Source organism: Rhinolophus hipposideros (genome assembly GCF_964194185.1).
Source record: "Rhinolophus hipposideros genome assembly, chromosome: 15".
Taxonomy (NCBI): Eukaryota; Metazoa; Chordata; class Mammalia; order Chiroptera; family Rhinolophidae; genus Rhinolophus; species Rhinolophus hipposideros.
In genome coordinates, this window is record NC_138061.1 from 31,816,837 (window position 1) to 31,831,303 (window position 14,467).

At 39.6% G+C, this 14,467-nt stretch overlaps 1 protein-coding gene across 4 annotated transcripts in view; it reads left to right on the forward strand.

The window, feature by feature from the left end:
• Positions 1-13,300, forward strand: part of SLC16A12 (solute carrier family 16 member 12) — an 84,082-nt gene extending 70,782 nt beyond the window's left edge. For all 4 annotated transcript variants that reach the window (XM_081074797.1, XM_081074795.1, XM_081074796.1 and 1 more), the window contains 5 exons: positions 213-316; positions 3,037-3,180; positions 4,760-5,339; positions 7,263-7,522; positions 10,418-13,300. In XM_081074797.1, the coding sequence (XP_080930923.1) occupies positions 213-316; positions 3,037-3,180; positions 4,760-5,339; positions 7,263-7,522; positions 10,418-10,677 (1,348 nt within the window). In that variant the 3' untranslated portion in view covers positions 10,678-13,300. The remainder of the gene's footprint in view (positions 1-212; positions 317-3,036; positions 3,181-4,759; positions 5,340-7,262; positions 7,523-10,417) is intronic.
• The last annotated feature ends 1,167 nt before the right edge of the window (positions 13,301-14,467 follow it).

Genomic DNA, 14,467 nt, shown 5'->3' on the forward strand with positions numbered 1-14,467 from the left:
ATATAGGCCTATCCACGGAGACTGATAACTTCCTACCTCATCCCCAAGCCACAAGGCCTGATTTCTTCTCCTGTTATCACTGAGCTCTAAAAGCTTCCTGTCCTGAATTAGGATGTCATGCTTTAAGCTCTGATTCAAATGTTCATTCGAATGTCCATGTTCATTCTTTTTTTGTGTGTATGTGTAAAACATGCTTGCTCTGTATTTTTCAGATGTATTTCCATTTTTTTTGTGGAGTTCCAGACATACTTTGCTCAGGACTATGCACAAACAGCGTGGATCCATTCCATTGTAGACTGTATGACCATGCTCTGTGGTGAGTATTATTACCAGGGATAGACAATTACTGGCTACTCTCAAACTGTACATGACAATGACCTTCTACTGCCTTTGATTACCAAATTTTCTAAGTAGCAAGGTAAAAATTGGCTAGGACTAAAAGAAAATATTGATCCTATTTTCTGTCAAACCCAACCAATGTGCTCTTGAAATTAATGGTCTTGGCTGATGTCAGATGGAACAGGTACTTAATAACTCAGAAGGACACATGCCATTTTGTTCTTCCATATAAAGATAGGGTGCTGGGCATCATAGGACTTGTCCTGATTTTGCAAGCAGCTAATCATACAGTATATTCTTGGTTTCTTTCTTCCAACATTTTCAGTCATGTAAACAGTCATTGAATAGTACCGTGAACCATTTCTACATGATCTCCTTAAATGAGTGCAAACAAAATGTGCAATGCATCTCAAATCTTGTTTTCATTTTGTTTCCTTCCTAGAGGTTTCAAACTTTGTCTCAGAGATATCATCACTTCTCATGCATAAATCTTCAGTCTTAGAGAAGTATTGGGGAAGTATAGAATGGTGTAATTATGAGATGACACATTCACTATGGCTATAATTTCATTCAAAAAATCCCAACGGTGCTATATATAGGGTACATAGAGTGCTCTCAAAATTCATGGAATCTCTCATTCCATCTATATATGAGAGGAAAACTAACCTTGAGATTTTTCTTTTTATAATTTTCAAACCAAAGTTATTAAATTTGTGGCTTCAAGAGTTTCCAAGATTGAGTCAAATTGATACAATCTATTTGCAGGCTAGACACATTTAATCCTTTCATTTTGATGATTCCTGAGTATTTCAGAAAACTGTTATCTTTTCAGGCCATGTCTTGGTGGCAAGAGGGAAATACTATATTATTTAGTAACTCATAAATAATGTCATCAGATTCCAATGTAAGTACTAGTTTCTATTTATTTTTAGAAAAAAAAGTGTACATACTCAGGAATCAGTTAAATCGTGCTGCAATTTATTTCCCTGGTTGGAGGTCATCTGAGAGCCATTCTAGGACTAAAAGCAGGTTTCATGAAAAGTCTAAATTGATTCTTTCTACTGATAACACTGAAGGGTCATAAGGTATCCAAAAACAATCGTATCTTTGGGTTTTCTAGCCTGTCTACATATGTATATTTTTTTAAAGCAGTAAGGCAGTCACTGGGTTTTTAAGTTCACATGATTAGTCACAGCCTTTGTAGGAGCACACCAAGAGAGCCATGCTTGTCTTTCTCAGAGGATACAGGTAACTCATTTCCCTCACTTTTGAGAATATTTATAATCCCCAAAAGAGGAATAAATGACCTTCAGTGACCAATATGGTCACAATGACTACATGAGGCGCTGAGCTAAAGCAGGGTCATTGTAGCATGACCTTAAATATGCAGCCTATATAAATTCCATGTGAGGACCTGAGGCCTGTTTTACACAATTACCATACACCCACTTGCTCACCTGGCAATATTAGCTGTGTACAGAGTGAACAAGAGGCTGCAGAATCACATCTAGGACACTCATTGGGGATATATCTGTCCTATCATGAACCGTGAAGTGAGCATTTTTCATTGAATTTAGTGAAAATTTTGTCAACTTTTCCAACAACTATAGCAGCAACAGCCTGGAGAATTAGACATAGTTTCAAGATATTTGCTCATTTCTGAGCTCCGGAGGTTATATATACAGCCAGCCACTGTTTTAACTAGACAGGAAACATCAGGCTGATGACGGATTCTATCCTGTACATTTGAATCAGGCCCAAATTTCAACCTGATCAATACAAAACTTATACTGTAGAGAACTGGCTCTTCTGGTGACTCTTGTCATTAGGAGTACTGGTGTCAGCATGAATTGTTCCTTAGGAAGACCTTTACATGGTTTCCTTACCCATCCTCCCTGCCATCAGTCCTGGGACACAAGGAGCCAGAGGAAAAGGGTGAAATAACCCCGCACTCGATGTCAGGTGCCCTGAGCTATACCTCTCGGTGATCTTGGGCATGTCACATTCCCCTGAACTTCAGTTTCTCCTTAGCCTCTTCCAGATTTAATAGTCTATAAACCTGAAGGTTGGTACAATTCTGCCACGAATGGAATGAGGCTGACCAAAATGTCACCATGGGCGTGAGCATTTTCTTAAATTTTTCTGGGCTTTGACTTCTCATCTGTAGGGTTTCCTAAAGCCTGAAAACAATGCCAGATTGTAGCATTTGTCTGTGATCTCTCTCCTTGGCCTTTTTCTGCGTAACACTGCTGACCACGCAGTATTTCTTACTTTCCCTCTTCCCAAGTAACTGTCACAATTATTGCTAATGGTGTATGAACAATACTATAAGAAACATACAAGGTACATCCTGTGCATGTGTAGTTTAAATAAGGAGTTGACTCACTGTTTAAACAACACCCCATAGTCCTGGGATGTTGACTGTAATAGAATGGATAAGTGAAATGAACACTGAAATCCAGTCAGGAGACTTGATCCTAGTTCCAGCTTTGCTACTGATTCTCGATGTGCCCGTGGACAATTCATTTCCCCGCTCCTCAGTTTCCATATCTATAGAATGAGCATGTGGGGTGAGGTTGGAGGGAGAGGCTTGATGCTTTAAAGGTCACTCATTCTCTGCTCTGCCAATGCAAGACCCCTATTTTTCACATTCCCTCAAGGCCTTTTTGCTGAACCTGTTTATTATTGTTTTTGAAGCTCCACTTGGGAGTGTTGTCAGTAACCATTTATCCTGTCAAGTGGGAATCATGCTAGGTGGCTTGCTTGCATCTACTGGTCTCATCCTGGGCTCCTTTGCCACCAGTCTGAAGCATCTCTACCTCACACTGGGAGTTCTTACAGGTAAGGGCACTTTGTTCCACTTGTCTCACCCCCATCCCATTCAGGGCTTGTCAAGCACAACAACAAAGCAGTAATTCATAAAATATTTATTTTGTTAGATGCATAATTTAACTGACCTAGCTTATGTCTATCTACCTAGCAGTTAAACAAAAGAGCTCGAAATGCAATTGACTGTACTACTGTAATGAAACTGTATCACCACTTTAATTCAGCCACATGATAAAAGGAACTGTTAGCTTTCCCTTTGGCAGCAGTGTATGGTTGAGATTCTGTACTCAGAAGCTACAGGATATTAGCCAGTGTAATGTAAATCAACATCTAATGTAGATCAACATCTTTGCCAGGACATTAAATTACTATTTGCTGTCAACTGAGTTGCCCTTGCTTTATAGTGAATATCATTCTCCAATAAATGGGGGTTTCCAATTTAAAAAAGAAAGCCCCCTGTTGTGAATATTCTTGTATTACACATTCTCTCTCAGTGTCATGTTATGGCAGTATACTTTAGAGAATCATAATGAACCCCATAGAAAGAAAAGCAACATATGTGTATTCCATAAGGGGAATGGGTGGGATCAACGCGGGGTGGGTTGGCGGGACTGGAGTAGCAGTTTGCCCCATCACCCAGAGGGGTGTGGAGAGTAGCACTAACTCATGCCAGGGACTGTGCCATCGGGGTAGCATGATCAGGTCGATGCATGATATAATCTCACAGAGAGGCTATACATTTAGCTCTGTTGGATAAAAAAGTTATCTGTCCCATGTAACCCAAATGCTTGGTATGGTGTCCAGTCATCCCAGTTCCCCAGGGACTGTCCTGGTCTTAGCACTGAGTCTTCCATCTGGGAAACCCAGGCCAGTTGGGGTCATTGGTGACTGCACTGCAGATGGGAACAGGCACTGCAGGTCATTCTCTGTTTCCTTCTTTGACATTAGATGCCATGAATTCTAGGTTTAAAGTCCTTCAGATTGTCTTGACTTAAAAGGAATAGAAGCTGGAAGTCTTTAAAAGGCTTTCTGCTGGCTTTAAGGAATATTTTCAGGTTGCTATGTGTACATGTGGTGTCCATGTATAAAATTGGTATGATGTTTCCCAATTACATGAAATTACTCTGGAACTTTCATGGGGTCATAAATGCTATTTACACCCAAATTCCAGAGTGGTCCAGGTGATCAGAAGGTGTCTTCACAGGCAGTAAAGGGTTGAAGCAATTCTCTGGATAATTTCAGTTAAAAAGAGGTGCTGTTAGAGAGAATAATTTCTTAGGTCAGCATTATCCTCATTTTCTAGTTAATTCCAATGTAGTTGGAAAAATAGTTCTTCATTTCATTTTGTTTAAGAAGGTTTATTTCCTTAAGGTTTTTCTTTCCAAGAAGAAAATCATATGTATGCTATACTTTCCAAATTGTGGATGACTGGTGAGGGGAGGCCCATTTTCAGATTGGTGTAGGAAACAGTTTTAAAAGGGTTTAACAGAAGGTCAGGTTGTCTTTAACGCAAATAACTTCATTCTAAGATGTTTTCTTTCATTGGCTGTTCATGGTGTACCAGCACTCACGGAGTTCTCTTCATTCCCAGGTCTTGGATTTGCACTTTGTTATTCTCCAGCTATTGCCATGGTTGGCAAGTATTTCAGCAGACGGAAAGCCCTTGCTTATGGGATTGCCATGTCGGGAAGTGGCATTGGCACCTTCATCCTGGCTCCTGTGGTTCAGTTCCTTATTGAACAGTTTTCCTGGCGGGGAGCATTACTCATTCTTGGGGGCTTCGTTTTACATCTCTGTGTTTGTGGTGCCTTGATGCGGCCAATTACTCTTAAAGAGGACCATACAACTCCAGAACAGAAGCAAATCTGTAGAACTGAGAAACGAGACTTTCAGCAGGCGTCTCCCTATTCAACTTTGACTAAAGAATGGGTGCAGGCCCGCCTCTGTTGCTCTTTGCACCAGGAATACAGTTTTTTGCTGATGTCAGATTTTGTTGTGTTAGCCATCTCTGTTCTGTTCATGGCTTACGGCTGCAGCCCTCTCTTTGTCTACTTGGTGCCTTATGCCTTGAGTGTTGGAGTGAGTCACCAGCAAGCTGCTTTTCTTATGTCCATACTTGGCGTGATTGACATTATTGGCAATGTCACATTTGGATGGCTAACCGACAGAAGGTAAAATTCGTAAATCCACCATTGGTTCCCCACCAGGCAACTTTAAGTTTGGAGTTTCCCTCAGCCCCTTTCCTTGTAGAATACCTAGATCTGAATAATGCTGACAAGTTTTCAATATCTGAAGGCAACTCCCTTGTTGGTTCTTGTAGTCAGAGGTTGGCAAACCTTTTCTATAAAGGGATTGATAGTAAATATTTTTGGCTTTGCGGGTCATATGATTGCAACTACCCATGTCTGTTGTTGTAGCACAAAAACAGCCATAGACAATATGTGAACAAATGGGAGTGGCTGTGTTCCAATAAGACTTGATTTATGGACACTAAAATTTGAATTTGTCTTATACTTTTGACATGTCACAAAATATTGTTCTTTTGGTTTTTTCCCCCCAATGATTCAAAAATGGAAAAGCCATTCTTAGTTCACAGGTAGTGCAAAAACAGGTGGTGGGCTGGATTTGGCCATAGTTTGCCGACCCCTGTTCTAGATGGTTTAGGATGGTGGGTGTTTCTAAATTGCAGAACACGAGGGCAACTACAAGTTCTGGGGACAGAGTTAATTCCATCCTAAATCAAGTCAGTCCTCAGATAAGACAATTTATGGCTGGGAGTCATGGTCTTAGTTTCTTTTGCATCATCTCAGAACCTGGCTGGCAGTGGAGAGAGGAGCAGAATCCAGTCTAGGAAGGAGGATCAGGGACAGTAAGAACACATGATCTGTGGCCACATATTTATATTTGACAGTGCAAATAGCAAATACTTACATACTTTGAGGCTTAGAAACCAAAGGTCTAAGAAATCTACTAAATCGTTTCTTCAACAAATGCTTATCTGTTTGGATTGAAGATAGCAAGCTACTCATATTCTCCTAAATGATGGACTCTTCACACTTGAGCTATGACCTGGGAGAGCTAGTATTATGTGGCTTCTCACATATTTTAATTTGGGTAATCAATCAGGATCCAACTGCCATGTTATGAATATAATAGTTAGGATTAATTCCACATTTTTAAGGGTTAAGGAAGAGGGGGAGAGCAGGGATTTCTGTCTTTACAATCAAATAACTCAACATCAAGAAGGCTTGTGTAGATGTGATAGAAGGTTCTTATGCTGGCCCTGCCTCTTATTATCCCTGAGAGAGAATAGAGAAAATCACCTACCCCTCAGATCCTCAAGGGTCTTCATCTGTAAAACAGGCCAGTGCAATATTTGCCTGTAAACTTCATAGCACTTTGTGAGGCTCAAATGAGACTGTGGGTGAAAAAACATTTGTAAAACACAAATGGCTTGTACTGATGTTATATAGAGTCTTTGAAACAATGGGTATCATAGATGGGTTTGGAGCTACAGAGAGAAAGTGTTACTGGAAGTTTCATTGGGGAGGACTTGAAATAAGTCCAGTACAGTACAAGACATTCATAGTCTCTGGCAAATCATTTTAATGTCTTCATATTATGGCTTCCTCTTTGTATAACCACTTAGGTTATTGAGCATGTATGTTGTGCCAGATACCAATGGACAACATATCTGAAAGCATGTTATCTAATATGGTAGAAAATGTTAGTTTCTTGACACTACATGTTATTTCACAATTATCCTTAGGGTAACCCGATGAGATAGTAACCTTCTCATTTTACATCTAAAGAAACTGAAGTTAGTGTTCGGCAGTTAGTAAGTGATAGAACTGGATTCAAACTTCTTTCTAATTTTAGAGCATGTGTTATTTTCTGCCGCACCATACTTCCTGAGGAGATAAATTCTTGCATTTGCATACACCAAAAGAAAGATAAGAAGACAACGCATATAACACACGATGGGGAAGCCATCTCTGTAAACAGCTGCGGTACTTACCGCTGCACGGCCATGTTCTCATGCTCTCTGCCAGGACCTGTGCACACTGCGCTCATTCTTGTTCTTCAATCCACAGGTGTCTGAAGAAATACCAATATGTTTGCTACCTCTTTGCCGTGGGACTAGATGGGCTCTGCTATCTCTGCCTCCCAATGCTTCAAAGTCTCCCTCTGCTCGTGCCTTTCTCGTGTACATTTGGCTACTTTGATGGTGCCTATGTGACTTTGATCCCAGTCGTGACCGCAGAAATAGTGGGGACCACCTCTTTGTCATCAGCACTCGGGGTGGTGTACTTCCTTCATGCAGTGCCATACTTGGTGAGCCCACCCATTGCAGGTAAGTTTCCAGAGAGAACCCCCAGTCACCTCTTATTGTATTGATGTGAAAACAGTGGACTCACATACAGGAAATAAGAATTGGAAGTAAGTTGGGAAAGAGTAAAAGAGGAAGGGATGCGAGAGCCACCAGAACATCATGATCTGAACTACATTTTTGTTTTACAATCTTCTCACTAAGTAGGGACCTTGGCCTACCTGGAAAGAACATGTCCCAAATTAGGGGCTTGGTTCCATTCCACAGTATTAATGGGAGCAATGGAATGGAGCAGCTGTTCAGACTTATAAAGAAGTCAGGCCCATTCAGAAGGAAGTCTGGTGGGAGTACGGGATTTTAATAAGAGACAGTGGTGGTAAGGCTGAAATGGTAAGTGTGGGTGTTGCAGCCAAGTGTTGCGTGCCAGCCAAAGGACCTGGGACCCTGTATTCTTCAGAGACTATGGTAGTATTACAGTTTTTGTGCAAAGGGGTAATATGATAAAGAGTATATTTTAGAAAATGTGATCTAGCAATTGATCTGGTTATTCAGGGGAGAAGCAGTTAGGATTTCATTCTGATAGTTCAGGAGCAAACTGATAAAGGCCTGAATTAGGGCTGCTGCAGCAGAAATGAAAATGAGCTCTGGGACCAAGGGGGAAGTTTTATAAAAAAGAAAGAAAGAAAGAAAGAAAATCAACTGAATTTAGCATGTGGCGGTGAAGGAGAGCAAGAAGTCCAAAATGACTTAGAAAATAATGGCATGGTTAAAAGAAATAAGGAAGTTGGAGAAAGTGGCTTTGACAGAAAAATAATGAATGTTTAGACATATTGAGATATCCGAAATACCCAATCGAATGACGAATAGAGCTGTTTAAGGATAAAATCTGAGCTTTAGAGGGAGGCTAGATTTGACATATAGATTTGGGAGCCATCAGATAAAGCATCTAGAATGTTTTGCAAACTCTAAACTGCTACAGAAATGTAAAGGGTGATGAAACGAGTGATGGAATACATCTGCATTGCTTGTGCACTCTAGCATTGCACTTGGTACAATATAGCAGCAAACAGGCTGCAACCTGTTCCTCCTTCCTGGAGTTCAATATCCAGACCAGTGTCTCTCAGACTGCGGTCCTGGGACCACCTGCATCAGAATCCCAGGGGCCCTTGTGAAAAATGCAGATTCCTTGACCCTCCTACTGCGATCTGAATCTTTGGGGCTGAGTTCAGGGAATCTACATTCTCAAACAGCTTTCTTGTGATTGGCAAACTCACTAGAGTGAGAATACCGAGTCCAGATTATTACCTGCCTAAATTAAAACCAAGAGAAGGAAGGGTTCTGAAGACAGGCCAAAGAGAAATGAGCCAAACATGTGCCTAGAAGGAAAAGAAGAAAATTTTTTGAAGAAGGCAGGATTTCTACTTTGGCTGCTGTTGTGAGTAGACAGTTTAGGGTTACTTCCAAACCCTAGCAGTTGCTAAAGCAGCAATTATGGGGAAATTGGCTGCTTAATGGCTACAGATGAAAATTCTGGGTCAGTTTAAACTCCATGATGGAGGACGATACGTTTCGTATTGTTTTTTGAAAATGGCCCTCCATATAGTCCCACATCCCCCCTTCATAGCCAGTTTTTGTGTTTACTAACCTTTAGAAGTAGTGTAATTCTGTTAAAAAGTCATAGGACATACATAAAATTGGGATTCCTGGGTCTTTTTTTCAATCCACCGTCTTTATTTGGTAGATCAGACATTATACTCATTGCTAGGTATTAGGGGAGTAGAGTGTGAGTACTTATTGTAATATTTCTCTTATTTGATTAGAATGACAACTGTCTTCTCAGTCTCTTCTGTTTGCTGCTACAGAAATGCACAAGTAAATCACAAAATAACTAGAATATTTGATAGTACTTTGGATTGCAGGAAACTTTCTGGGGCTTATAACAATTTCTACATGCCTTTTTTGACTAATGGATTTGAAGGGGTGAGAAGAGATACCATATGCTTCTATGGTGCATTTTCTTGGCAATACCGTGTTTCCCCGAAAATAAGACCGGGTTTTATATTAACTTTTGCTGCAAAAGACGCATTAGGGCTTCTGTTCAGGGGCTGTCATCCTGAAAAATCATGCTAGGGCTTATTTTCCGGTTAGGTCTTATTTTTGGGGAAACACAGTATATGTTTGGAAGAATTTAACTTTTTAATCACAGAACAATTGCTTGCCAAGGTCTAATTTTACCTCATTGATTTTCTGATCATTGTGGCCCATGTTTTGCATATCATATGCCCTGGTTCTTCTCAAAATTTAGAGCTGGAAGAGCTGTTGAGATTAAGCTGCTGTAACAAGAGATAAGCTGCTGTGGTAACAGAATCATGTCTTCTGAAATTTGCATTTGCAACTTCTAAAATGGCCCAAAGTTCTGGTTTTCAAACTGGATGGGGTACAATGACTGTATCTAATCGAAAATTTAGATTCTGCTTTATCCAGAAGCATGTTATGTTACTGTAGATAGATAGTATGTGGGTGCTGCGAATACTACTAGCATTTTGTGTGATTATTTTCTCTTAACAAACTAGATAGTTGAGCCTAAAATCAATAATTTGAATGGTGCTATTTTTATCTTTTCTACCCTATTTTAATGGGATAACTAATAAATATTTATTTTTTTGATTACTAAGAATGTGACAAACACTCTTTCAAACACTTTACATAATAACAACAGTCCATTTTAGTAGTTACCCTAGAAAATAGAATGCATTTTTCAGTTGCTGCACCATATTTTTAGATCTGCTTTTTGTGTCAAGGTTATAATGGCAGTGCTAGCCATCTATTGTTATTAGCCTTACAAATTATTGGATTTGAGAGTAGGTGAGTAATTAAATTCTCTACTCTACAATATAATTTTGCTGTTGCTTGTTACAGGATGGCTGGTAGATACGACTGGCAGCTACACTGCAGCATTTCTTCTCTGTGGATTTTCAATGATATTTAGTTCTGTGCTACTTGGCTTTGCTAGACTTGTGAAGAAGATGAAAAAAACCCAGCTGCGGTTCCCTGCTAAAGAATCTGATCCCAAGCTTCAGCTATGGGCCAATGGATTGGTGGCTTATTCTGTAGCAAGTGAATTAGATCAGAAAGACGAATCTGTGGCCATGGCAGTGCCTGGTTACAACCCCACGTGATCAGTGACTTTGAGCCTGGGAATCTGCAGGGCTGAGAGAGGTGGGACCACTGGACTGTACATGTTTCTAAAACATTTTATTTTGGCAGGAGCATTGCCTCCCAAGGAAATTATTATTACTGTTTTGTTAACATTGATGGGGGAAATAGCAAATAACAAAGCAAGCTGGACTGACTCAGTTTCCTCATTTGAGACTTGTACTCACAATTGAACTCATGTTTTTCAGGCAATGAGCATCCTCTATGGAAAATGTTAGGACATAGCTGATACAATTAGCTGTAATTAGAGGAAATTTCAAGGCATGACCAAAGCAGATGACACTGGGCAGCAGCTTTTTTCTGAAACTCTGCCCTTCTATCTTCCCTTTTCAGTTAGAAGGTAAAGGGAAACATTGACATGTAGATGTGTTTACTTTATGCTGTTTGGAGAAGGGGATCAGGTTGAGTGTGGTGGTGAAAAGTGAAGATGCCAAACCTTTTTCATAGAGGAGTTTCTCAGTAAGGTTTTAAACGGGATTGTGGGAGAATCCTTCCAAAGGCAATGATTAACACAGAAAGAAAGTGACTGTCTAGTTTTCCCCTCTCTTACTCCTCCAACTAGCTCTTGCCTTTGGGTAGGCACCACTTTGAGAATCCATAGAATCATGGAATGCAATCGTTGGAAATGATCTTAAAGGGTGGCTGGTAAGAGCTATTTGAAATTATGCACTGGAAACTGAAAGCTTTTTCCCTGAGACTGGGTCCCAGGCTCTCACCTCTGTTACTGTCACACACAATACTTTAAATTTCGCAGAGCACACCAAGTTACAAGGGCGATTTCTACCTGAAAAGTTAACACCAACACTTCTAAAGAGAAAAAAACAAAACAAAAACCACCTCCTAGTTAAATTGCAGACACATTCCTGTTAGGAACAGAAATTGTTGGCAGTATTCCAACTAGTCAGGACTTGAATTCTTGAATCAGCAGGTCTCTGGTGAGAGTTTTCTTCTCAGATCAGACATTTAGGTTTATCATTACAGAAAAACAGGACTTTGGGGGTTTTGCTTGAAAAATATTCTAGAGATATTCTAAAGGGAAGATTCCTTTCTCCCTGTGTTAGTTCTTGCTCTATTGTCCACTGCTCTTCATCTCTTTATGGATAATCATTAGAAACTTGGTGGACATTTTCAGCTGAATGAGAAGGCTTCAGGGCTTAACCTCAGCATCATAGCACTCTCATAAAGTACAGCTTTGGTCAGGGCAGAGGGACCCCCCGAGAACAAGAAGGTTAAGAAGGCTAGTGGTGTGATATTTTACATTTTATAGACCTCTTCTACATAACTTAACGCATTGGGTTAGAGCAGTTCACTAATTGCCAAGTCCTCTCCTTTCCAATGGTTTGGGATAATTTCTGAGTCTTCAGATTGAAGAGAGGGAGGGCAAGGGAAGAGAAGAGAACAGCCAGATCCCCCAGTCTATCTCCAACCATTTTAAATCCGCAGAATTGTAATCCTGAATCCCAAATTATGTTGCCCCTGTAAATAGGGACAAGTTATACAATTGAGAGGGGATTTTAGTTATTTCACACATTTAAATCTGAACCTCAAGGAACTGTTTTGACCCTGAAGGCCATTTAATCCACCACCCCCCAAGAGGCCTCACAAATGCCCTGCCCCTGGGAACTGAGAAAAAAACACAGCAATGAGGAAGCTTCTATGTTGACTAAGCATGTTCAGCAAGAGTCTTTGCCTATAACTGGATTATTTCATAAAATTACATATTAATACATTGCTTTCAGAATGAAATACTGACTTGATTTGATGGGAGAAACCTGTAATATTTCATAGTTGGTTTCCAAAGAGAAATTTGAATGTTATCTGTTATATTTTTACTTAGAGAATTTAGTTTTGAACCTACTTACTTCATTATTTTTAATTTTAAAACAATATTTGGAAAATATCTGTAAAAAGTCAAAGTTAGAAATGAAGTTATATGTGTTTGGAATAGCACTTTACACTGAATGTCATTTGTTGAATCTTCAAGTCTAAAGATTTTTTTGAAATATAAATAGTTATAAATATTATTATATATATTTTTCCTAGTGATGATCACAGTAAAATTTTATTTATCTGGTTCTGAAATATAATTTCCCTAAAGTATTATAAATATTCATAAAAAATGAGCGTAGAGATCAGAGCTTTTACAAATTTGTATAAAATATTTGGGATGTTTTGACTTTAAACATGCATAAATTTGTATTTTGCTTTCCTTTTTGGAGCAGCATTTTTAGAAAGCCAGTAGGAAAATGTAGATCTTAGAGACTATCATTGTCATCTACACAAAATTTCACTGTTAAGTTTCCATGTGCTTATATTGTTTATTTCAAAATGGAAGGATTCATGGGAATGATGTGTTTTGTGGAATCAAGAATAAAATTGTGGTGGGGTAATTCTAAATCTTAAATATTTATATCACTGCAAGCTCTACTCTGAAATTGAACAGAAAGCAAAGGAAACTAACTTCTATAAACACACTGGACCATTGGGCCTCTTTTTCAGATTGTGATTTCATGAATAGATCAGATATTTATGGAAATATTTTCTTATTTCAAGAGCTTAATAAAATGAATTTACAGTTGTGTTTGGAAAAACATTTTTCCCCTGCATGATGGGTTTGGATTGAATGGTGAGTGGGCCTGTGTAGATCATGCTAGGATGTAGCCGGCATATAAATATGTGGTAAGTAATCAAATAATATACAAAACCCAATACTATGTATTGGGTCCTTCCAATGTGTTAGCTACTATGCCAAGCACTTTCTATGCATTGTCTTATGTCATTCCCATAATAACCTAAGTTATCACTATTCTATAGATGTGGAAACTGAGGCACCAGGTCCCAAAGCCGTGACTCGCAGGCCACTGCACTCCAGTGCCTCTAGTGAAATCCTGTAAAACTAGGAAGCTGTCTGACGCTGGAGCCTGCCTCCTTCCCTTTGCGCCCACTCAGACTGTCATATGTAGGTTCAAGAAGTCATTTGGAAACAGACCCTCCTTTGAGCATAATCCAAAATCCTTTGGATTATGCTTGTATCTTCCAATTAGTATAGATGGGAAGATTCTAGGTTGGAAATTTCCTAGAGTTTTCCCAAGAGTCTGCTTCTATCGAGACCACTACTTCCAGGCTAAGTGACTGAATTTGCTTTCTATGGATTTAGGCTTCTCTTAGGGAACATTTGTGTGGAGGGAGTAGGGAGAAGGTTGGGGAGCACACTTTGGCACAAAGGGGGGTTCCACCTTCCACATTATCAAAGTCGGCTTTCTCAGTCAGGAGCTGACTTCTTTCTGAAGTGCCTGCACCATTGCCCAGTGATGGTGAAGGTGATAATGTCAATTTGGCACTCATCTTCCTGGTCCCAATATATATAGTTCTGAAATTGTTGAAATGAAATAGAGTGACTTCAAAGTAGACATCTGAGTTTCTTTTCTCATATTTCAACGTTTGAGTCTTGTCTTTGTTTAAACCTCCACCAAACAACAGATGTTTTATACCTGTGGCCAATGCTGCCTGCTACCTGATTGAGGCCTGAATGTAAATATGATGCAACTGTGTTTAACCTACACGGACAGGCTTCATTTAAATAGCTCTGCTGTGCTTAAATTGAGTGCAGGGCACTGTTCATGCACGGAAGCCCTGAACACTGGGAAAAGATGGAGCATATGTGCCTCATGCATGAAAAGATGGAGTTACAGTTATAGGCACCACACAAGCTGTTTTTGCTTCACAAAAACTTTATGCTAGGGTTTGGCTAGG